General features: G+C 43.4%; 2 protein-coding genes across 2 annotated transcripts in view; one reads left to right on the forward strand and one right to left on the reverse strand.

Annotated features, from left to right (window-relative positions):
* Window positions 1-19: 19 nt before the first annotated feature.
* On the forward strand, window positions 20-12,141 carry NUP85 (nucleoporin 85kDa; the record flags this gene model as incomplete). The annotated part of the gene is made up of 17 exons (XM_009579958.1): window positions 20-228; window positions 602-672; window positions 1,199-1,242; window positions 2,038-2,107; window positions 3,052-3,173; window positions 3,553-3,687; window positions 4,246-4,368; window positions 4,714-4,845; window positions 5,248-5,354; window positions 5,657-5,740; window positions 6,371-6,436; window positions 6,895-7,046; window positions 7,133-7,250; window positions 8,606-8,706; window positions 10,462-10,613; window positions 11,256-11,342; window positions 11,952-12,141. Coding segments are annotated over 17 exons (1,875 nt in total), but the record flags the coding sequence as incomplete, so codon positions are not given.
* A 2,123-nt stretch (window positions 12,142-14,264) lies between these two features.
* GGA3 (golgi-associated, gamma adaptin ear containing, ARF binding protein 3) overlaps window positions 14,265-23,890 on the reverse strand; it is a 15,143-nt gene continuing 5,517 nt past the window's right edge. The window contains 11 exon segments of the mRNA XM_009579957.1: window positions 14,265-14,900; window positions 16,095-16,205; window positions 16,810-16,979; window positions 17,165-17,430; window positions 17,971-18,293; window positions 18,696-18,763; window positions 19,415-19,684; window positions 20,619-20,735; window positions 21,231-21,312; window positions 22,344-22,481; window positions 23,670-23,750. Of these exon segments, the coding sequence (XP_009578252.1) occupies window positions 14,790-14,900; window positions 16,095-16,205; window positions 16,810-16,979; window positions 17,165-17,430; window positions 17,971-18,293; window positions 18,696-18,763; window positions 19,415-19,684; window positions 20,619-20,735; window positions 21,231-21,312; window positions 22,344-22,481; window positions 23,670-23,750 (1,737 nt within the window). The 3' untranslated portion in view covers window positions 14,265-14,789.

Below are 23,890 nucleotides of genomic sequence, written 5' to 3' on the forward strand. Positions count from 1 at the left end.
GTCCCGGGGCGAGGGCCGGCCGGGCCGGGCGCTTCTGCCCGGGACCCTGACTGCGTATGTTGCAGGCACCGGGGAGGGAGGGCCGAGCTCCTCCCGCCTCTTCGTGGTCCGCAAGGATCAGGACATCTACATCCAGACCTTGCGGAAGCTCTTCAACGAGTCGCACGGGATCTTCATCGGCCTCCAGCGGAGCGAGGAGGAGCTGGCGGGGAAGTCGAGGAAAGCACAGTGAGTGGATGGGGCGCGGGAGGGTGGGAAACACCCGCCGTCGCTACTCCTTCTCCAGCCAGGCAAATGTCATTGACCTTATAAATCCAGACTGCTTAGAGCTGCTGTAATCAGCAGCAGTGCAGAAAAAATTGAGTTTTAGGGTAGTTTTACAAAACAAGGCCCTGATCTTTCCAAGAACCGTGCTGACTAGCGCCTTTGTGCATATAGCCAGCGTACATGCAACCACTGCGCACAGCCTCGCTGACTCCTATTGGATTCACCCAAGCACTGGGAGCGTCTACCGCTGCAAAAAAACTTGCAAGGCTTTAGTGGACAATAGGCATCAGACTAAAACAGCTCTCTCTAACTGAGGCCTTTTTGTGTTTGGCAGATTGGTTCAAGTGAGTAAAAACTACCGATCGGTGATAAGAGCCTGTATGGAAGACATGCACCAGGCAGCTAGTAAGTTTGTTTGTTCTCTTACTGCAATAAAAGGAAATGCTATTTGTGATTATAAAAATAGCATTTCAATTGTAAGTTATTGCAACAACTGTAAAATAGCATGCCTAGATTTCAGCAATTATCAAGACTCCATTTCCATCCGGGAGATTTCCAAGTTGGTTTGTAAATCTGGTCAGAGATTTTTTTTCCCACCGAGTTTTAACTGATTTTCTGGGGACTCACAGTCTTTTCATATCTCAGGGTGCAGTTTTATGGGAAACTGAATCCAAATTAACAGCTTGCTCCCCCCAAAAAGTGGGAGATTTTACTCTTCCCTTCCATCTTGCCCTGTAGCCATACCCAGATTTGCACAGGATTTAATAAAAAAAGTTATAAAGTTTTATATAAAAGTTAGCTTTGCCATGTGTTAACTCATTTAGGTCTGTGCATGATGAGTGATCAGGTATTGTCATCTTTATTTATGAGCCCAGAAAGGGCTGTGAAAGGTAAATATGTTGCTCTTTGACTTTCCTTATTCTTCCCTCAGTTTTAACCCGGGACCCTGCCCTGCACAGCCAGTATAGTACTCAGGTAATTTGCAGTCGTGTCATGTAGTCACAACTGAACATGAATCACTGACCAAATTCATCAATTCATTCAACACTCTGGCAGTAGGGCAGTTTAGATTTAACTCTGGCTTAGTATTTTGGATGCAGTTTGTGACCAAGAATAAATGGGAATAAACAGTTAGCTCCTGTATTTCTAAAACAATAAAAAGATGCCCAACATCTTGATTCACTGCCATTTCTTAAACATATATTCAGTGTTATAGGTGTGATGTTTTCTTGTCATCTTGAAGTCAGCTGTGGGCCAGTACTCGCCTATCTGAAACTTCACCTCTCAAACACTCAAGTTCTAATCAACTGCATCTGAGCCTTGTAGCAAGCTCTAAATGTTCACTGTGAACTGTCAGACACTAGAAGAATGTTATGAGAAGAGCAGAGTGCTCGCAGTAGTTTTGACCTATTAGCTGCAGTGATGTTGCTTCATTGGCCTTTCCTTCTTTCTTTGCTGTTTGTATTGTTAAATGCAAAAAGGCTGAAAATAACACTTTCTGTACTATTTAGTATTGCCCACTGGTGACAGATTATCATTACATTTCAATACACAAACAGCGTCAATATTTTCTAAGCTGAATGTGTGTAGAGAAGTTGCGGCCTGTTTCTGTCTTTTAATTTGTATCTCTGAAATGTCAATATGACATTTCTCTTGTCTAAAAACTGAGCTTAACCGATTGCTGTGGACAGCAGATGCCTTTGTGTGGTTAAAAAAACCCAACAACTAGAATAATTACTAACTATGAAACATGGCCCTGCTTTCTTTCAGGTTTCTATTCTCTCTGCCATGGAGCTGATCTGGAACTTGTGTGAGATTCTGTTTGTTGAAGCAGCTGCAGGTGAGCAGTGAACTGTCGTGCGTTTAAGACTGAAGGGCTTTTTGATTGCGTATTTATTTGTTTAAAATGTATATAGCGTCCATTGTGTCATATCTTGATATGTTTTAGAGTTATGACAAGTGTCAATAAGCCTTTTAATACCTCTTCTGCCTCAGTAAATTGCCTTCTTCGTATTGAATTATGTCAAGCTATTAGATTTGCCTTCTACTTTTTACCCTCGTGTAGTACACTACAATTAAATTGTCTTTTTTACAGAAAGATAGTGAAGAAGAGGGATATCAAAAGCTGTTGCCAATTTATTTGATTTTTAAGCATCAACACATCTTCAAGCATCAAATATGTTGATGCCAACTAATATTTACACATTCTCTGATGCAACTCCTTTAACTTCAGGATGCCATTTTTGAAATCAGTTTGTTTACACTAGCATTTTAAAGAAGTAAATAATTTTTTAAGGAAATCAGATTATGCAAACAAATATGTTACTTGCACAGTCCCAGAATTCAGAAGAGAGATTCACAAATTATAGATTACTTAATCTGAAGAAAAGTTAATCGCCTAGTGCCAGATTTCCTCCTCATATTCAGTTAATAATAATGACATGATGCTAAATTAAACAGAAAGATTCTCTGTGTCTTTTGGCATTGCAAGATTCATGATCTGAATCACTCACCTTTTATTTCTTCAAGTAACTGGTTAGGATTTTCTGCTGGACTCTGCTGCTGTTCTGTCTAAAATTGCCACATGGAAATCTGTCAGCAGCCTGGTGCTCCCACAGCTTGGCTACTTAAAGAACGCTGTTCCTTTTTAATTTGAGCAGATAGAAATCCAATTAGTAAACCTCACCTAATGGTTGTCAAACCATTGAAGTTAGAAGCATGTAAAGTAACAGTTTGGGAACAAACAGTTGGGAACTAAAAGAATGATATCTTCTCTGCATAAAGCTGGTCCCCTTCTGCTTCGCCTGCTCGACTGGGTTCGGCTTCATGTCTGTGATGTGGACAACATGGTCCATGAAGTTCTGAGCAGTGAAAATCCATCGAAACACGAGCTCTTCTGGAATGTGGTGAGTATAGTCATGTATAATATTGTTAAACAAAGAGAATTCACGCCTATGTCTTTTGCCTTCCTCCTCCCCACTCGACACTAGACTACATCTCAGAAACTGATACCTGGGACACTGCTGCTATCTGCCTATATAGATTTTAAGATGAAGCCATTCTGACGATCATCCTACCCCTCATTCCCATCCTGATCCTTTCACTTTCATGATCCATAGAGGTCAAGACTTACACTGTGTATTTGAATTACCAGGGCCTACAGTTTAAGCATTTTAACTCCACTTAACTTGCCTAAATCACAAGTTAAAGTTCCCATCTGATACTCTTCCTGGGTATTTTGTAGCTTTGCACAGTGTGGTGCTCACAGACAGGTGGTTTTTGCAGGTGGATGTCTTTGTGCTGCAAGGCCGAATGGATGAAGCACGACACTTGCTCTCCAAGGAAGCCAGTGCCAATCCCACGTCGGTTAACATGTACAAAACCTTGGATGACTTGATGAAGAAGATGCCTGTGCCCAGTGTATGTACAAAGTGGACTTTTTTCACACAGTTCCATTGGGAAAAGAGAGCCGCCTCTGATGTGGCTCCTGTAACATCACAACTTGTTCGCCATTAAAACATCTCAGTCTTAATCCTTTACAGTAATAATATTTGTGTTCTTGAATCGCCCAAAAGATCCAACCATTCAGACAAAAGCCTATTAGGTGACAAACCAACATAATAAGATAATTTTTGCAGCAGGATACATTATCCAGTTGTCTGAAACAGTTCCTGTTGAGAACTATTCTCTTGTACAGAATATTCTCTGAAGACTTTACCAGCAGAGTTTCCCTCTGCTGCAGTGATCTCCTTGTGGAGAGAGAATTGCAGCTGCATCACGGTAATCTCTCATAGGCGCTCCTTTGCCTTACTTAGATGGATAAAGTAAGTCACTTCAAATGCAACTGTAGGACAAGGAAAAATTTGATGGCAGCCCCGTGTTTAGCTTTCTATCATGAACGACTGTGAGTTCAGCCTAAGTGCCTGTTGTGATTTGACTTAGTGTTTCCTTTATTTTATGTATCTTATCTCTGTTCAGCTTGGCAACACCCAGACACTGACCGAGATGGAGCTGAAATGGCAGCACTGGCATGAAGAATGTCAGCGGTACCTACAGGATGGAACTTTTGCTTCCAGTTCCCACATGGAATCCATCTGCAAGGTGTGTCTTTGTTGGGAAGGAAGGAAACTGTGGACAAGCATTGGATCCATCCTTGTGTATTTCAGGAGCCCTGTGTTAATATGCTGGATGATCTGTTCATTAAATCAGGAGATTTCAGCCAGTCTTCTGTACTGTGTCTTTGCAAGCCTGAGCAAATCGTTTTCTCTTCATGTCCAAGGCCATAAGGCTGATGAGGAAACTGGGCTCTTGGAAGGATCTTTGTCCTTTTTAATTTTGATTAAATTCTCAATTTTGCAAAATGGGAAATGTAACTCTGAAGAGTTACGATGCAGCTCTGTACATTGCTGAATTTGCAGAATTACTCCTATGTTTTTCTCCTGTTAGATCCTGCTGGGAGATGAGGATGCCATACTAGAGAAAAAGGATCTCATGACTACTTGGTACCACTTTCTGGTTACCCGACTCCTGTATTCTCATCCAACTGTGAAGCCAATGGAACTGCGTTTTTATGCACAGGCATGAAATAGAATTATTTTTATATTCTCCACCATTTCATGCACACAAGAGTTACTGTACTTAAAGAAAAATTTTGGGAGGGTTGATATCTTACAGCAACTATGTAACTAAGACATTTCCTAGAATCTGTAAGTGGGCTGTGAGACTGATAAAGTGGATAAATAATTGTTGAAGACCAACTCTCTTCAGTGTCTAATGTTACCAGTCTTATTCCTGCAAATTGTTTTCCCAGTTTCCTTATGCTAAAATAAGGAAAAATCTTTTTTGTTAATGTGTTCAGTCTCTATGACATATTCTTTCCCATAAAATAACCTAAATGAGGCTGCTACATCCAAACAAATGTCTTCCTTCTACCACATCACAACTTCTGCATTTATCATGTCTTGTAATCTTACTCCATAGTCTAGTATGGACCTGTTCCTGGGTGGAGAAAGCAGCCCTGAGCCTCTAGACACGATTTTAATGGCAGCCTTTGAATTTGAGATGCATCAAGTGATCAAGGAATGCAGGTTGAGTTTTAAGGTTTTTGATTCTCTTGTTCTACATTATTGCTTCTGTGTGCATTCACTCCAATAGTATTTGGGGTAGAGGATGTGGGTACAGCCCACCTGATCATCCTTTCAAAGAATTTAGCAAAAATATGTGAAGCAGGCAGCAATTAAAAGTATTCCATTAGGTCTGGGACATTGCAACCAGACATTATACTGTAATACAGCTTCTGTATTGGTAAGAAATGCCTGTGGAAAACCTGACACATTCCTTGGCAGTGGTAGGCTTAGTTTTTTCTTTCTTTTGCTTGCTTCAAATACAGCATTGCCCTGAGCAACTGGTGGTTTGTGGCTCATCTGACTGACCTCCTGGACCACTGTAAACTTCTGCAATCTCACAATCTCTAGTAAGTATTTATTTGCATTGATTATTCGGACACCCAGAAGCAAGGATGACTGAAACAGCATGTGGATTTTGGTTGAAAAGGAGCATTTTGGGCTTTTAGAGAAGATGGAGAATAAAGGTGCTGCATGTGCCTCTGAAGTGACAGGCAGCCCAGATGCTTTGAGAAGCAGAAGCAGTTGCTGACCTGATGAATTCGATATGCTATTCAACAGTTCCTCAGTACCATGTTAGGATTTTTTAAAAATACAATTTTATCTGAAATATGATCAAGGGCCCAAATGTTTGTCATTATTGGGAATGGTGAGAAACTCATCTAAAAAGAGTTTCCATACTTATGCTTTGAATAAATTCAGGTTTGAGCAATTGAATTTTGCTATCTGAATTTCCTTGAAGTTTCACTTTCTTAAAGCACTTCCTCTAAGTTATATTTGCTAAGTGCTGTAAATATTTGGCAGGTGTCCCCAAGGAGAAAGCTGACCTGCATGCTTAGGCCTGAGGTGTGAAGCTTGTTAAGATAGCCTATGAAGAAACATGCTGCATAAATGAAAAGTACTTGTGAAATAAAATGAGCAGGTTTTTCCAATGAGGTACAAATAATAATGCCTGTTTCTTTTCTCTCGTCCCCCCCCAGTTTTGGTTCAAATATGCGTGAATTCCTTCTGCTAGAGTATGCCTCAGGACTCTTCTCCCATCACAGGTAGCAACTTTTTTTTTTACTCAGAGGATAGACTAACATTAAGGCAACCAAAGCAAATAACTACATGTTAATGAAGTGAAAAGGCAAAGCTTACAGAAGCTACTGTTAGGATTTCAGCAAAGGTGTCTCTAAGGATCAAACAACACTAGCATGTTTCCTTTCCTGAATTGAAGACGAAAGCTATCTGTTAGAACCCATCAAGCATATTGACCAGGACAGAATTGCTCCTGCTACTGTGGCTTTTTGGTACAGAGCAACTTGTACCAAAGCACTTATGAGATGCAGATATTCCAAAGTTGTATAACAGGCAGCTGGTATTTGGTAGAAAGCAAAAGCCATTTTAGGTGTGAATACTAAGATAATCAGAGCAGACTCAGATTCTCCTTGTGGTTTTATTGTTGTGCTTATTTAAGATTTATAGGATTGGAATGCTTGATGATTTTTTTTTCCTCTCTCAGCCTGTGGCAGCTGGGTGTAGATTACTTTGACCACTGTCCAGAATACGGCAGGGTATATCTGGAGCTTCATATTGAACGGATACCCCTTAACACAGAACAGAAGGCCCTCAAAGTGCTGAGGATCTGCGAGCAGAGACAGATGCATGAACAAGGTTTTTGAAATCTCATTGTTTTGTAGTCATACAAGTGAAGCTACTGAAACTAATTCTTTCCCTCTTCTCCTATGTTTTCTCCTAAGTTCGTAGCATCTGTAAAATCATGGCCATGAAAGCTCTGCGTAATAATCGCTTGGGCTCTGCCCTGTCATGGAGCATCAGAGCTAAGGATGCGGCTTTTGCTACACTAATATCTGATCGGTGAGTCTGAGTCGGAAGCTCTCAGATGAATGCTGCTGTAGTGGGGTGGTAGGAATGGGAGAAGGCAGCCATCCTGCGATGGACCAGAAAAGGTCCTGTTGCAGGCAGATTAGGATTGTCTTTCCCTCAGACCAAGTACCTGCTTCTGGACTAGAAAATTACATCCTTGGGTACTTTCACCTGCAACACCCTAGCTGTTTCTTTTCTAACTGTTTTACTTCATGAAATCTGGAGATGAAACAGATCGGCTTTATCTAACAATCCAATCCTCTTAGACCTTGCTTTGATAAACATTTCTTTTGGCAATAGCTCTACCTTATGCACTGCCCTTTCACTTGCTCCAACACGGCTGTTTGATGGACTGTACAGTGAACCGATTTGGGTGGAGGATAATCCCCTTCTGTGCTTTATTCAGCAGATTATTTTTAACCAGTCTAGTTCACCATGCAGTTTCCAAACAAGTCAGTGGGAGTCACTTAAGCCACCATTTCCGCAAAAAAGTCTCAAGCCACAATTATAACATACGTAACAAAGAGTGAAGTTTTATTGTGTCCCTGGTTTTGCATAAGCTTGTCACAATATCTGACCTTGCAGGGGCGGGAAGGTTGTTATAAAACACTTAGCTTAGGCTTAGACAAAAGATATGGGAACTCTATTCTTTTTAATCTCTAGCAATCCATGTCATGTTTTTTTTTGCTAATGGGAAATAGGCAGGTACCAATCTCTGCATAGTTAAGAGTATAATTTTGAAATTACACTCTGGGTAGGTGGCCAGGCAATACTCTATCTTCAACAGTGAAAAAAGGGAGTAGTAAGAGATTGCTGGCTTTTTGTGGTTTTGTTTTTTTTTTTTTTTTTCATTTGTTCTTTGAGGGAGTGGGAATCATTGTATTTCTTTCAACAGAAGGAGAAAGAAAACCATCACAGGAAGCAGCTCTGAAAAAAGCAGCATAATGAAGGGTGCGACAAAACAGATGAAAAGCTTTCAGAATTGTTTTTGTTCCTGCTGCTTATCAACTTTTTTACACAGCAGAAAAATAGAGCTTTTGTTATGATCTGGGAGTGTTATTTATGCATCCACCAGCCTCAGTTTTCTGTGCTCCTTCCTTCACTTATTCCTTTTAAAGAGTAGATCTCAACTACCACAAAATCTGGAAGAATAGTGTCTGTTAAATGCCAGTTCAGTGGCCACTCCCAGGAAGCGTTTTGATGTCTTCTGAAACCCTCATGGGAGGTTGATTAAGATGGAACTCAGTTGTATAGTAAAGTTTTCTGGGAAGGTATTAGGAGATACAAAATGAATGTGGACAGTGTTCTCCCCTCTAAGCTTTTATTGTGTTTTACTTTCTCCCTAGATTCCTTAAGGACTATTGTGAGAGTGGATGCTTCTCTGACTTAGACCTCATTGATAATTTGGGACCATCCATGCTGCTTAGTGACCGGCTAACGTTTCTTGGTAAGAAGTGTCTACGGTTTTCATTCTGGTCTGTTATTTAGAACATGGTTAACTCTGTGGAATTATCTGGATTTGTCTCTTCCTCCATCTGGCTACATCCTGTTTTAGTGATGAGGGTAAAGCAAATGATGGAAAGTGATTTGGGATGCAGCCTGCTTGCTACCAGGAGACTGCATTTCCAATTGCACACATAGTAGGCATCTGTTCTGCACTGCTTTGGGCAGGATAGTCTTGAATTCTGACACTTGTAGGCTTCCCCTTTCTTAGTCTTTTTTCAGACTGTATCACTACCTAGAGAGACTTTGAAATATTAGCAAACGCAATCTGGAAGATCTTAGGGGGCTTCCTTAGAAGAGTAAACCACTGGTTTAAGTTATTTTGACAATGTGATAATTTTACTAACTTCATAAAGTTCTCCAAAATCTCAACATCTTTCATTGGTTCAGCGTGCCAATTTCAAACTCTCCTACCCTTTCACTATAGCAATTGTGCCAAATAACAGTAGAGGGCCTCCAGCTAGTTTCCTTTACATACCACAGCTTCCTTCTCCTGGCTGGCACAAGTGCGGGCTGTGGTAGCCTGCCCATGTGGCTGCAGCTGCTCTGTGGCCATAATTAATGGACCATGACAGGAAATTGAGCTAAAATGCACCTTTCTCTGGAGCTGTGGCAGTTAGCAAACTCAATTACTAGGGCCAAAATCTAATAGGAATTTGGAGTAGCTGTTGGCAATTGGACTGACTCCCTTCTGGCTGACGCCAGCATTACAGTGAGGGTGATCCTGAATTTGATCCATTCCCATTTGGTCCACGTTTGCAAAACTGGAACTGTATTTCCTTCATTTAAGCCTTATCCTAAATTAAGCCTAGAAGTTAACTGTGACATACCAAATTGGTAATCCCTCATACCTCTGGATGCCCAGTGTCACCCAGTGACCCTTGCATCAGCCCCAAAGATTTGTAGTTTAATTGTGTAACTGTGTTTATAGAGAAATAACCTCCCTTTCTGCTTTTTATAAAAAATCCTGAAAGGCCTGAAAATATTTCTGCTTGTTTTTCCTTTGGAGGTTTTAGAAACATCAGGTGTACTTTTGCTGGACAACTTTCACATGTCTCTGTCTTGAGCTGAAGTCAAAGGTGAATCTGAATGGGAATCATTACTTCCAGTATTTTGACAGTTTAGTGGATACAAACAAAGCCGCAGAATAAAACTCACTTTCATCCTCAGCCAGTTCTCATATGCTGGATATTGATCTAACTAATTCTTAGCAAAAGCAGAACTTTCCACATTAACAAAGATCTCCATTTAAACAATCAGGAAGACAATGAAGCCTTTCAGACCTCCTGATACTCTGCGATATAAAAAAGAACATTCACCCCCTCTGCCTCTCCCCTCCCGTTCCTGGTTTTTGCAGACGCCACCAGTCTCTCTAAGCCACTCGCGCTGTTGCTCACCCTGCAAATACTCAGCACCAGACAGTATCAGTTAGTGAACAGGCTGGTTCAAACAGTAAACCTTATCAAGAACAGTAACAGGTTTTTGGCTGCCTTTTCAGCCAGCCTCTATTTTAACCTTGCTTGATGCACAAAATTCCCATTCCCCGAGACTCAGCTGCTTTGCAGACTCATTTCAGTTGGGGGTAGTTCTACCACAGGCTTCATGGGAGCAAATGGACTGCCTAACATACAGTAACCCAGGCCTGAGCAGGTCTAACAGACATTGACGCCTTTTACCCTTCACCAACACCCATGTGGAGGGAAGTACCGAGAATTCCACCGGCTCTATGGGGAGAAGCGGTTTTCTGAAGCTGCCAAATTGCTTTTGATGTTGATGACGGCTCACATTGCTCCTTGCTCCTTCTGGATGACCCTGCTGACAGATGCCCTTCCCCTGCTGGAGCAGAAAGAGGTGAGCAGGCTGGTCACACGTGACAAAGCCCCCCTGCCCCTTTCCTTTCTGCGTGACAAGGTATCTCAAAGTGGTGACCCCCTTTCTGCCCCCAGGCTAGGACTTGCAGTTCCAGTGCAAAAGAACTGTTTGTGGCAGTTCCAGAATTGCACAGTTATCCAAATGTCCTATCAGTGGGAGCACATAGGACCCAGGATAGGAAAATTGACTCTTAACTTGGTTCCCTGCTTTTAGAAAACAGCCATGGAATACATATATGCTGACAATTTAAAAACACACTGCATCCAGTTCCTTCTGGTACTTGGCTTGAGATTTTTCTAGTGTGCTTCCTTCTTCTAAGCCCAATTTTTGCTTTAAGATCCATCAAGAAAATGGCAGTTTAGCAATTACAGACCCATGACTGGATAAAGCCCAGAGCACGCCCTCTGACCTCATAGCTGACCCTGCTTTGCGCTGGAGGTGGCACTAGAGACCTCCCAAAGTCACTTCCAGCCTGAATTTCCTCTGATCCTGTGATTTAAAGGGTCAGAATGGATCTGTGGGAGTGTGAAAGCATTCTCTTCCTCTCAGCTGAGTTATCTTCTCAGACCATGTGATGTCCTCAAACTTGCTTGTTTTCAATAAATACTTCAATTTCCACAGGTCATATTTTCAGCAGAGCAGACTTACGAGTTGATGCGATGCCTGGAAGACCTGACAGCAGGGAAGTCGGATAAGCAGAAATTCCAGGTACCTCCTGTTCTGAGGACAACTGGATAACGAATCGGTGGGGCTGTGGGGAGGGCTGGGGAAAGCAAACTCTAAATTTATATTCCTGCGTGGGAGCAGAAAAGAGGGAGAGCCTGAGTTACCGAGGCTAGTATGTGTTGTTATTTTTAAAGGCCAGCCAAATGAGGCATTATCAAGAGATACTTAAGTATACACAAAACCAGTACAGGAGTACTTCCACTCCTCACTCTTCTGCTGATTTGGATTGGACTGTGATGCTTTTCCAAGACAAGTAATTGCACATTACATGGGCAATGAAAAGCTGAGATGCTGCCATCTAACAGCTCAAGCTATAAAACGTTCCAGGCGCAGAACAGGGAGCCATTTGCTCCACATGCAAACCTCTGCAGCTGCCAGAAAAAGACAAGGCTTGGCAATGCTGTCTTGTGTTGATCTGAAAAGTAGGAAATGTAGCTTTTGCTCTTCTCAGGAGGTCCCCATGACAGGTAAATATACATGTACTCTTCCTCTTAACAACCTGCATCCTTACTTTCCAAAACTCAGAAAAAGAACCTATCACCAGCTTATTACTGTGTGTAGCAGCCTAACCCAAACTCTGCTTGCTTTTAGGATGATGACGTCGAGACTATGAAAGTGGAAATGCTGAGACTTGCTCTTGCACGAAATCTTGCACGAGTCATCGTCAAAGAAGGCACGTTGGAAGGATCTTGAAGACAGCAATATGTGATTTTACTCATCCTCTGTGGCTCACTGTACATAAACCTGACTGCTTTTCTAAGAATAAATGTCTTTTTTTGCATATTGCTTGAGGATTTGTTCTTGTCTTCCATAAACATAACTTTAAAAAAAAGTAAATGTAACTTGTAAGAAGGAGCTGCATCAAAACGTTAAGGTTGCTTGTTCCAGTGTGGTCTGGCAACCCTCCCCTGGTAAAGTAAACCTCATTACCAATGGCAGCATTACCTTGGCTTTTTCAGTTGCTTTACCTCTACACCCAGAACTGAAATTAAGACCACCTTTTAAACCACTGGGGTTTTAGAAAACAGCAACTTCTCCGTTTTCGCGTAGTTTGGATGGTCTTGAGATGATGGGTTGAGTTTTAGGATTTCCAGAAACAGCACTTTACTCTACAAGCAGTCACTAGTAAGGGCTATCCACAAAGCAAAGTAGGGAAAACAATTTATTTAACATGCAGCAGAACAAATGCATTTGAGATGTATATACAGTTATGGCTGTTCAGTATGAAGCAGGAACCTCACCCTACAGACAAGGAACATTCATAGTTTAATTTCCAAAGCTTTTAACAACACCTTTCCACACAGCAGGACTACGGCATCTTTCCAGTTGGCTGTACAGTGCAGGCAGTGCACTGCCATTAACACTGAGAACAAAGCCATTCTTGCAGAAAGCACTTGTGCTCTTCTGACTTCGTCAAAGTCACAGTGAGATTCGCGTGTAGGCATTTAAAGCTTCCTCAGGACACACTACCGTGACCTAAGCACTACCCCCATGCCTATTGTGCCTAAAGTGCTGGCAAGAACATGTCTGAGCAGAAAGAATTCTCTCCTTGTCCCCTATTCTAGTCCATCGATTTAAAACTGCTTTCTTTAAGGATTCAAACAATGTACCCATACCTCTTGCTTGCCTTCTATGTCAGGGAGCTGACAAGGCTGGGGTCTTCATGGGCTTCAGACCAGGATTTTACAGCAAGTTCCTTGGCCAAGCTTTGATTCCACCTTCAGGGCTTCTACAACTTCCTGGTGCCTCCAATTAGGACCTCAGGCCTTCGAATCCACTGAGTTTTTCGCCTCTAGTGATTTTTACTTTGCAACACAGTAAAGAAAATTCAACTATAAATAACTCCAAGCTGCATTTGCAGTAATGGGTTTCACAGCCACCGTTAATTCCAGCAGCACTTTCTCCTCTGGAGTTTTCTTCTTGCAACAGGCAGGGGTCTCCTCCTGCTGATTTTCTCAGCACTTGAGCTGGCTGCTCCTATTCATAGTTTGATAAGAGTTGTTGCTTGACAGCACTGCTAGAAATGCTGAGCTTAGTGTCCAAGGACCCATCCTATCTGTGCTTTTGTCAATGGATGTTAAAAGCCCGTTGATTTAAAAGTCTGTCTCAAAGCTAGTTGAGGCACTGCTTGAGATTGGAAATTGAGAGGGAGAAGGAAGGGACTGCTAGAATCAAGTTCAAGCGATTTAAGCCTAGTTTCTATGAGACTGTAGCTAGAGGGGTCAGCTCTTCTGCCCCGTTAGCGCAGAACACTGATGTCCAGCAAAACTGCTTTCCCCCTTGTAGAGACAATTGCACTTAGCCGCTTAATATAGGGAACAAATAAACCAGGGCATTAAACCCAGCACAAGCATCATCACAGCCCAATGGAGCCTTCTTTCCTTTCACTGTCTGCTTGTTTCTATTTAGATATCCTATAGCTCTATTATTTACATCTTGTATTTCATTGTACTCATCTCAATAAAACACAGTACTCAACTACAATAATAATACTGCCTGCAGGAGGGGACGCGAGAGGCAACTCTCCTTATCCCTGGATTCAGTCACTGCACCTGATTAGTGATTGTAAAGACATTTCTGCACTCCAGGTGCTGTCTTCCACCAATACTGACCACTCCTTTCCAGTCCTGTTCACCTCCTCACTACACATTTCCTCTTTTCCCCACACTATGGAATGCAATGAAGGCAGAAAAATAACCAGTGTAACCATTTGCATACAAAACTCAGCCCCAACTGCCCCAAATGGATACAACAGGGAAGCAGCTAGCAGTATAAAATAAATATAACAACTAAAGATACAGCAGTGTTGTACAGCACAAAGTGAGGGTCTGCTTACATTGGCCATTGGGAATGAAGCAGTGGAGGGGAAGGAAGGGAGCTAAGTGCCATTTCAGTGTAAAAAATAAGCATTCCCTCACGGAGCCAGCATTATTGCTCAACATGCTTAGCGGGTCCAGTCTGGCACTGAGACAGTAAAAGTCCGAGGGAGGGCATGTGTAAGGGCTCTGCACTGAGGAAACTCATGGTGGCATCATTACCCCACCAGCCTGTAGGTATCTCCGGACAGCAGTACAGGAACAAGCCAACTAAATCCCCTTCTGCTGACAGGTGTCCCCTCAAAATACAATAACTTCAAGTTTAATAGAGTGGAAGATAGAACCAGATTCACCCAGAGGTCAAGAAAAAAGCAGCCAGCACTGCCTGTTACTGGCTACCACTCAGTTCATGCTTGGCATAAATGTCCCAGGACCCCTTCAACGGGGGGCAAAACATTCTGGACTAAAGCTACAAGCAGAGTGGTCAGGACATGTAAACAAAGCTGAACATCACCAGTGGATAGCATGTGTGTCCCTCCCCACGTCACATTCATTCCAGTCCTGTGGGATCCTTTCCTGGTCCTGTCACAGAGTCTCTGGCAGTGTCCTAAGGTCATAGATTCCCCCATTGCTCTACCGGGGGAAACTGATCCACTTCGCCAACCTCTGTGCTGGGCTGGTCTCCCAGTGTGAAGGTCAGTCTGTATCTCAGCCTCACTTTCTCCTGCAGGAAAGACAAAACCCAAGAGCAACATGAGAACAGCCCCAGTTGCTCTCAAACAAAACACTTCACTGTCACAGCTCTACAGAGAGCACAAGACTTCTGTTGCACATAGCAGGGGAAAAGGGCCAAGGTTAGTTCAGTAGTTCAGCTATTTAGCAAACCAGAGTTATTTACCCTACAGTATTTATACCTCAAAAGCTTTATTGCTTAACATGGAACATTAGGAGAAAAGCATGAATCACCAGTGATAATAGTTTGCACATAAGTGGCCAGCACCCATTGCTCAGCTGCTCTCCAGTGAGCCTGAAGAACGCTGCTGCAATAGTTCAACATTTTCAAAATTAAACTCCTCATCACGTGGAAGAAGATAAAACAGTTCCTGCTCTGCAAAATTCCTAGTAAAACAGTAAGCAGGAGATGGAACCAGTCCTTCAATGAGGGGATCTCCATGTACCTCACAAAGTTTTTCAACAATCCACCAAACCGCTCTGACATTTATCCTTTTGGATCTCAAAGATTTCAGCTGATACTTTAAGGACCCTTTTGCTGTAATTCTCAAGTAGTAACATCTAGATTTGTCAAATAATTAGAAACTACTTCAGCACACAGCTTTGAGCTTTATGGAGCAGGCTATTTCAATGAGTAACTACAGCAAGGAAAAACAGCTACTCAGAAAAGAAAGTGTTAACCATGTTGTTTCACTGGTCACAGGTACATCCTCAAAGAATAATGGAACAGACATGATCTGACATTTGTCTGTTGGTTCAGGTCTGTCAGGCTATAGCCTCAACACAGCAAAAATATTTCTACAGCACCAGCTAATTTGACATCAGTCTAATTATCACTAAAGCCAGGCACTTCCAGTGCACAAGGGAGTCAGACAAGCTCCTGATACAGCTCTGATTGCTACCCTTTAAAGCTGAGCCTTATATGACTGTTGCCCTTTGGCTGGGAGAAATGTACAGGTCCTTCTCATACCTCTCCTTGCTGACAAAGTCTGTTGGGGAAGAGACTATGTACAGCCTCCCTCTAGCCCTGAACTGAAACACCAACATTATACAGTGGCCATCTCTGGAGGGCAAGTTAGGAACAAACAGCTGCAGCTGCTCAAATGTTTGGTCCAACCCCCTGTAGAATTCAGCTTACATCAAATTTGTCTGACAACAACAGGATAAATCCCACTGCCCCTCTCACCTTTGTAGGATTTGCCAGAAGCATGACTTGGGTGATGGCAGCAGGCGGCTGGATAGGATTGAATGGAGACAGCTCTGTTCCAGAGGGTGGCTGTAACTTCACTTTCATGGACTGCAAATGAAAAAGAAAGCGGAACCTCAGGGATTATCTCCTACCTTGGGGACAATGAAAGATGCATGCACAGGGTGGGGAGATAACAGCACACATCCAAACTAAAGAGAATCAACCCACATGCGAGGATAAGGAAACAGGAGCCAGCCCTGCTTGCACAACATGATAGGAACAGGTAGACTGACAAGTCAGCCCAGACTAAAAGCATGGGACAGGTGAACACCAACAGACCTTCCTATCCGAGTTATCTTCTGTCAGAGGTTTTAATGCAAAAACCTTCACGATGGTGGGCAGAGCATAGCTGAGATTGGGCCAGTTTTCAAAACACAAAGCTGGCCATCCAAAATTATCTAGGTGCAACAAGACTGGAATGGAACATATTGTCAGATTTAGGATGTCTGTTAAAATAGAACACTACCTGCAGTTCTTGACTTATCCTATTCAGTGTTTTCTGCCTCCGACAACCACCTTTATGTTTTGAAAACAGGCAGAGCACAGCCTATAGAAAGGTAGAACCAGGCTGTCCCAAGTCCCCGGGATCATACCCAGGCTTTCCCAAATGCACAGTTTCATGTCGCCGTGGGTCTGAGCCACGCACCCCTACCTTTGGCACAGCAGCCTGCAGTACAATGTTCTTCACAGGAAGCGGTGCCGTGTTCAGCATTGAGACTACCATGACTAGCACATCCGACCTTCCCGGAGGGCACTCCCTGGCAAAGTGCAAGAGGATCCGGAAGCCATTCTTGTCATAGGCTGTCACCGGGAGTGCACTGCCTACCGCAGAGAGAGAAGGGGAGAGGAATGCAGGTTTATGCTGCAGAAGATGATCTATAGCAGCATTAGGCAATCTGACTGTTTGGCTGGGACATCTCATCCCTTCGATCTACTTCATAAGCTTTGTCAAGAAGCTTTGCTTTTAAAAAATGTTCTGAGAAAGGTGAAAAACCTGAGATACTTACTGGGTTTAATGGATTCCAAGGGAACATGGACACTGGCCAAAGAAATTTCAGGGGCTTTCATGGGGCTGCCTTGGTGCTGGAATGACGCCGGCTGGAAGAGAGGACTTCCTGAGCCAGCAGTGCAGCTGCTTGGGAAAGGAACTGGAGGGGCTCCAGGGGCAGTGGCTGGCAGCCCTGCAGGTGCTATTAATGGGGCAGAGGTGACAGTGGTTGGCAAAGTAACCCCAGGGAACACCGAGGGTGTCGCCATGCCTTGGGTGGCAGTCCTGGAAGAGAGACAGAAAAAACATGGGAAATTGAGCTGAAAGTGAAGCAGGCATTTCACCACAAACCCAGAGATAACAACAGATCACGAGGACAAAGCAGTGGCCTGGAGCCAGATTGGAGTCTGTGACTCATTATGGTCTCACATAAGAAGGAGAGCTACAAGGAAAGTGGTGGTGGTAGGGTTAGGCATCACTTCTCTAAGTCAAGAAGAAAGCAGAGTCCCACCTTGGCAAAGGTGGGTAAGACTAAGATGGGCAAAGGCCTCTGTACCGGAGCAGCCTGTTCAACTTTACACCACACATTTGTATCGGGCCAACAGTACAGCTGTTGTGTTCTACCTAGTAGTGCCTGCCTTTCCCTCCCAGAGGTGGGACCCTCGTATTAGTTTGCACGCTGAAACCCTCTGAGAAGAAAAATCCCAATCACACATTTCTACCAAACCATTTCTACCAGTTGAAAGTCTGCCTGTGAACCTGATGCTGCAGCAAGCTTGGCTTTCTAACTGCAGAGACAAAGCAAAGTCCAGGACTTTTGGTTACCCTTTAGCTTCTTCAAGGAGTTGTCCCAATGCATCCATCTTATGTGACATATTGCTCCCCACAGATGAGCTGAAGTACCCAGGAGCAGCTGGAATAGTCTTAGGAGGCCCTGCAGGGGCAGCCGGTACAGCAGAGAATACAAATGGTGCTGAGTTTGGTGCTGGGATGCTGGGAGCAGTCTGAGAGGCTGTGAAAGCAGAGGCCAGAGTCACTGACGTTCCACATGTGGTCTGTGGTGTGTGATGGAGAACAGGGTTCCCTGCAGGGTTGTAAGCAACAGTCACCATCTTCGGATTAAAGAAATCCAGGTCCAACTGGTCATTCTGAAAGAGAGGACAAGTAGATGCTCTAATTCACTGCTATCCCATGTTGTAGAGATGGCACTGTTACAGAGGGAGATAGATTTACTGCAAAAACAGGTGCTGGGTGGCAAGCAGCAAAGTCTGTGGCCTATGTCAGGACTACATCTGATCTGTAATTTAAGCAAAGGAAGTGCTAATATCATGGGGGACAGATGGGAAACTGAGAAAGCCAGGTTCAGGGATGTCTACTCTGTTCAGATGCAGCTATCCCAGATCTTAGGGCTAAGCCAGACTTCCCCTGCGGAACAGCAGCCCCTCTGCCTATATGTGTGATCACACATTTCTCCAAGGTGGCAGAGTGTGTCCCAAGATCTCTCACAATGACAGCACCTCCCTCCCTTCCCCTGAGACCCTCCTTCGTACCTCAAACATGCTCCACTGGTTGTTTTCTGATGTGTCCTTCACTGTTGTAGGGGCTGGGTCATTCAGGCCTGAAAGAAAAAATAACAAGTAGGTGACTGGAGGAGAAAATGAGTTAGGTGTCACCCCCTGGCAGTTGTTTCAGTACCATCAAACTACTTGATCCAGCTCTGCCAGAGCCCAAGAACCTGATGAAAGACTGAAATGGGCTGCAAGTCTATGATGAGGAAAAGAGACTGACAGCACAAGTAGCTGACAGTCACCCCCTGCACACAGCCCTTCTAACCCTTCCTGATTTGCAGTGTCTTCCACTATTCATACCTGGGCTCCACAGGCAGGCATTCTGCAGGCTTCTATACGCAACCCCTCTAAGGCACCTTGCTCTTTAGCACAGTCGCAAAGTCAGGGGTGAAATCTGTACCAAACTGCAGCCTGCATGTCCAAGCACCTACAGAGATCAGACTGCAATTACGCTCAACTGTTATTTCACTTGCAGCCTACTCTGGGAAGACCAGTTTTTAATACTGACCCGCTGACCAGGTCTTATATTCAGGATTATGCAGGGGAGCATCCCCTGGACTTCTCTAGAAACCAAAGGCATCTCATGCTCCTTTTAAGCATGCCACGTGTGCAGCCAGCCCTCACACATATGCTGAAGGAAGAAAGCAGTCTTTTTTAGGCATGAATTGAGTACCTCTTTTCTGGGCCCCTCAGTGTCTTACCTAAGCACAGAAGCTCCTCATCCAGCAAGGAGAGAGAGTTGGCCATGCTGCTCTGCTGAGTGGGCGCGGCTTCCACTTGGCTAGAGGAACTGCTCCGCAACTGTGCGAACGTCTGGGGAGGAGGCGGGAGAATGGGGATTTCTGCTGGGGCTGGGGCTACTGTGGGGGCTGGCGTCAGGGTGGTGGGTGGCATTGGAGGTGACGGGGTGCTGGTAACATCCAGTCCAGCAAGGTCAATGAGGGTGTTGAGATTACTTGTGGAGCTACTCCCTGCAGCGGACAGGAGAAGAGCACTACTAGGAAAGAAGGCAAAAGGCTCAGAGCAAACCCAATGTACAGAAGAAATTATCAGAGAGATGGTTTAGGTAACACAGATCCTCATTTAATCATGGCTTATGGCTCTTTATAACCCAGATACTTAGGAAATTTCTATCTAAAAAGCAACATCTGCTCCAACTACTGCTCCTTCCCCAGTGCTTCTTGTAGCATAATTCGTAGTCTTTTCAAAATCTTTTGAGCTCAGATGAGGCTTTGGGAGATCCTACAGAATTACAATCAACAAAGGCCACCAGCGAGCTAGAGAGCTGAGGAAAATTCATACTGTCTGGATCTAGAATTCCCTTCATATTTAGGACAGTCTTGTACCAATAAGATACTGTCAGGCAACATGATGCATTCCTCTGCTGCTTTCCATGCAGAAATGTGTAAGTGACTCCCAAATGGTAATTCTGCCACATACATGTCCAGAGCTTTCAATGGTGAAAGTGAAGTGTAAAGTGAGCGACTGGCCTAAATTCACAAACGGAATTTATGGCAAAGCCAGGACCCCTGGCCTGGCTCCCACTCTCCTGCTATTGTCCTTTTGATAAAATCGTCCTCTTCTTACATGTCACCATTAAGAAACAGGAAAACGTATGACAACTTCCAGCCACACAAACTGCTCAGATGCAGGTTTGCTACTGATGTTATTAAAGGTCTCAGTAACATGGAACGAGCAATGGAAAATGCAAAGCTGCAGCACTGTTGCTCACGTCCAGAATTGTCTATCCACTGCTTAGGACCTGTCTTGTCCCCCTCTGATTCACAAACTGTTGGCCACAAGAACCACCAATAGCCTACTTCACCACAATTAATAGGAAACCCCATCCAAAAGACTTAGAATTGTAGGATTCAAAATTAAACAGTTGGTTTCCCAGGAACTCACCTTCCACTACAGACATCACAGGGAGATCCACTTCACCATTGATCACTTGCCCCTCTATTATTTTTTTATAGGAATTTATCACACGGGATAAATTGTCACTGGCCTGCAGAATATCCCCTATATGCAAAAGAGACAAAAACGACCTCCACGACTTTAGTAACTCTGCTCCCACTAATGCTGAGAGTACTCAGTTATCAACTAAATAATCAGCAAGAAAAAAACATAATTACGTGGCTATGAGCTCCATTACTCTCTTCGCCATGCTTCTCTAAGCAACACCCTGACCTTTCTAGGTCCATGCACATTACAGTAACAATGAAAAAATGAGTCCAAGGCTTTGTTCCCCACAGCAACTTCCTTCCCCTTCCAAAGCAGCAGCTGTTCCCCATTATTGCCCCCAGCCTCCCTAACCACCAACTCTACTATCAAGTCCTTGCCTGAATTTAAATGGTAAGCACAAAGAGGCAAGGATCTTGTCTTTTATCTGCTGTCTCAAAGCAAAGTGCATTCACAGTGAAGAGGCGTCTTTACAGCAGTCATTCCGTTGCTCAACCGTTGCACAGTCACAGGTCACAAAAGCAATTAAAAAAGGAGAAGTGCAGCTTCGTTTACCCAAACTGCTGTCATTATCCTCTGTCTCACTGGCCAGCTTGAATAATGTCCGTCTTTTGGTTTCACACCTTTCATAGAGCTCCTAGGAAGACAGATTAGGACAAAGGGTTTCATCAGCCAGGAGCCACTGTCAGCAATACCAGTCAGCACAGAATGACTGCCCAGGCATGCATGGGAAAGCCCAGAATAGAGAAACCATTCTCCCCGTGCTGAACATGCCAGTGTGGCTGGACAACCAAGATCCCCTGTCCCTGCCCTATTAACAAAGCTGTGAAGCATTACATTAGCCTGGGAGTCTAAACACAACCTGCATTTTCAACACAACATCTCTCAGCCCTCCCTCACATCAGCACTTATGGCCAGCTCTAGTCCAAAAGAGATGATCGTTCCTTGTATTACAGTAGTCCCTAAAAGCCTGAGGAAGAGCAGAATTGTGCTTCAACAATTATGCTTCAATTGTGCTGCAACCACTAGGGAGTCTGCAACCACACAGAAGAAAGATGGCAAGAAGGAAATGTTTCACAGAAACAAACGAGTTTCTTAAGCTTCTTACCATCGTTTCAGGAGCTTGTTGTTAAAAATGAGTCGTTTTAACTTTTTAAATTAGGTAAGGTGCAACTCTTCAACGCCCTGGGCCTCCCCAACCATCCCTGGTGGCTGTTTTGATTTTTACCTTCTTGATGTTCTCCCAACCTTATAACACTAGCTAAAACACTTCCTTTGAAGGGGAGGACATATTTTCTGCCCCATTCAGCCTTTACTTTATCCATCCATAGTGCTGTGAAGGACAGTTATTCTCTGCAATCAGTGTGTCCTAATAGAAGCATGAATTACAGAATTGCAGCTTCTTGATTCTGCCACGCTGCATCTTTGGAGAACATCTGTACCTCACTTCAAGCATGTTCAAAACCAAGCTATTACCCACTGAGTCCTTTGATGAAAGTTGTTAAACACATGGTTATTTTCTTTCCTGCTGTTTCCAATAACTGCTCTTGTTTCTCACCATTGCTCTCCATTTTATTGCACTGTTTGTAATTCTCTGCAAAACTCAAGTCTGTAAGAAGAAAGGACTGACTCCAGGATTTCTGGGAAGAAGGAGCAGCTCAGACCCACCTTCATGAGCTCCCTATCAGCCTCTGATGAGTCCTCTTTGCTGTAATGAACCAACATCTCATTCAGCAGCTTCACGTTGTTATTTACTTCCTCCAGCGTGTGCATGCGTTTTGTCACTTTTTGAATCCGAGCCTCATCCTTCAGAGTGTAAAATACAGACAAAAAGTGAGTTTCCCTGTAAAGGTCCACGGTATCACAACAGCAGGTATTATCTGTAAATCATGTCAAGTAACGTCTATTTATGGTTAAGTTAGAAAAAAAAAAGAACAACTCTCCATTCATGTGAAGCTTTGCTTATTTTATTATCTTTTCACCACCATTCTGAAATGATAGAAACCCCCATATTTCCAAAAAGTCTCATTAAATAAACTTTAATGTATAATTATACCACTAAAAATAGAAAAGTTCCCAAAAGTTCCTTTCTGACCTTTTCAGAAGATTTTTTTTTTTTTTTGGTTGCTTGAAGCCATTTTACGAAAAAGATGTGTTTGAAGAAAAACATTTACTAAGAACAACAAGCACTCTCTGGTAGAAAATGTCCACCCATCTCTGATTTGAGATTCCAACTAAAGATGTAGGAGAGTCTGCCCTGGGGACAAAAGAAGCTTGAATGGAAACATTTCAGTAACCTATACATCCTCTTCAGTCTAGAAGCTATCGGTTTTTTTTTTGCCAGAATGACAGTGAGTCATTTCCTGGACTCCAGAGTTTCTAATGACTGCCACGGGTGGATGCATCACAGCTCTACAAACAGGAAGCTGTTTCCATGAAGACTGCTTATGAGAAGACCCAGTCCAATGACTCAGTCCTCAGTATCCAGGGGTGGTACTGCGATGCTCCCACCTAACCCTGATGTGAAATACCATCTTGAGTGATGAGAACATAGTTAATTACAACAAGGAGCATTCAATCCTTGCCCCTTCTCGCCCTGTCCTGCACCAGAGACACCAACTGTAGACGTTTTTGTGATACAAACATCTCCCAGTTGCGAGTTAGAGTCAAAATTACAACGCATTCATATCACACAGAGCCCTACTAAATCATCAGATGGCACCCCCTTTATGCCGGTAACCACGGGGAGTATATGCAGGTTAGCAATGTCAGAGGTTTTAAAAAATAATAAAAGGCTGGATGTTGCTGATGGTCAGTCTCACTCAGTCCCCACAACTTAACTAAGGAATGTACTAACGCAATGCTCCTGGAGCCTGAAAAACCCAGGTTCTGCCATTCACATGATCCTAAAGCTCTCCGCCATTTTGAAGTCAAATTGCTTAAAACCTGGAAAGCAGATTGCTGGCTAGGACCAATCCTACGGGAATTTCTTACCTCTTTTACCATGGATTTTATAAGCTTGTTGGCCTCTTGTAAATCATCTGGGTTTTTGCTTTTCAGCAGTTTGGCTAGAAGCTGTAAGACAAGAAGAGGCTATTCAGGAAACGAATAAAGACCCTTTGGCAAAGGGAAGCAGCGAAAGGAATCTAAGTGAACTATTTAGGGGAAAAGAGATACAGCCCACTATTACAAAGCTTACACCGCTTTCATAGTTA

The sequence above is a fragment of the Fulmarus glacialis genome, unplaced genomic scaffold (assembly GCF_000690835.1).
Source record: "Fulmarus glacialis isolate BGI_N327 unplaced genomic scaffold, ASM69083v1 scaffold38966, whole genome shotgun sequence".
NCBI classification, from domain to species: Eukaryota; Metazoa; Chordata; class Aves; order Procellariiformes; family Procellariidae; genus Fulmarus; species Fulmarus glacialis.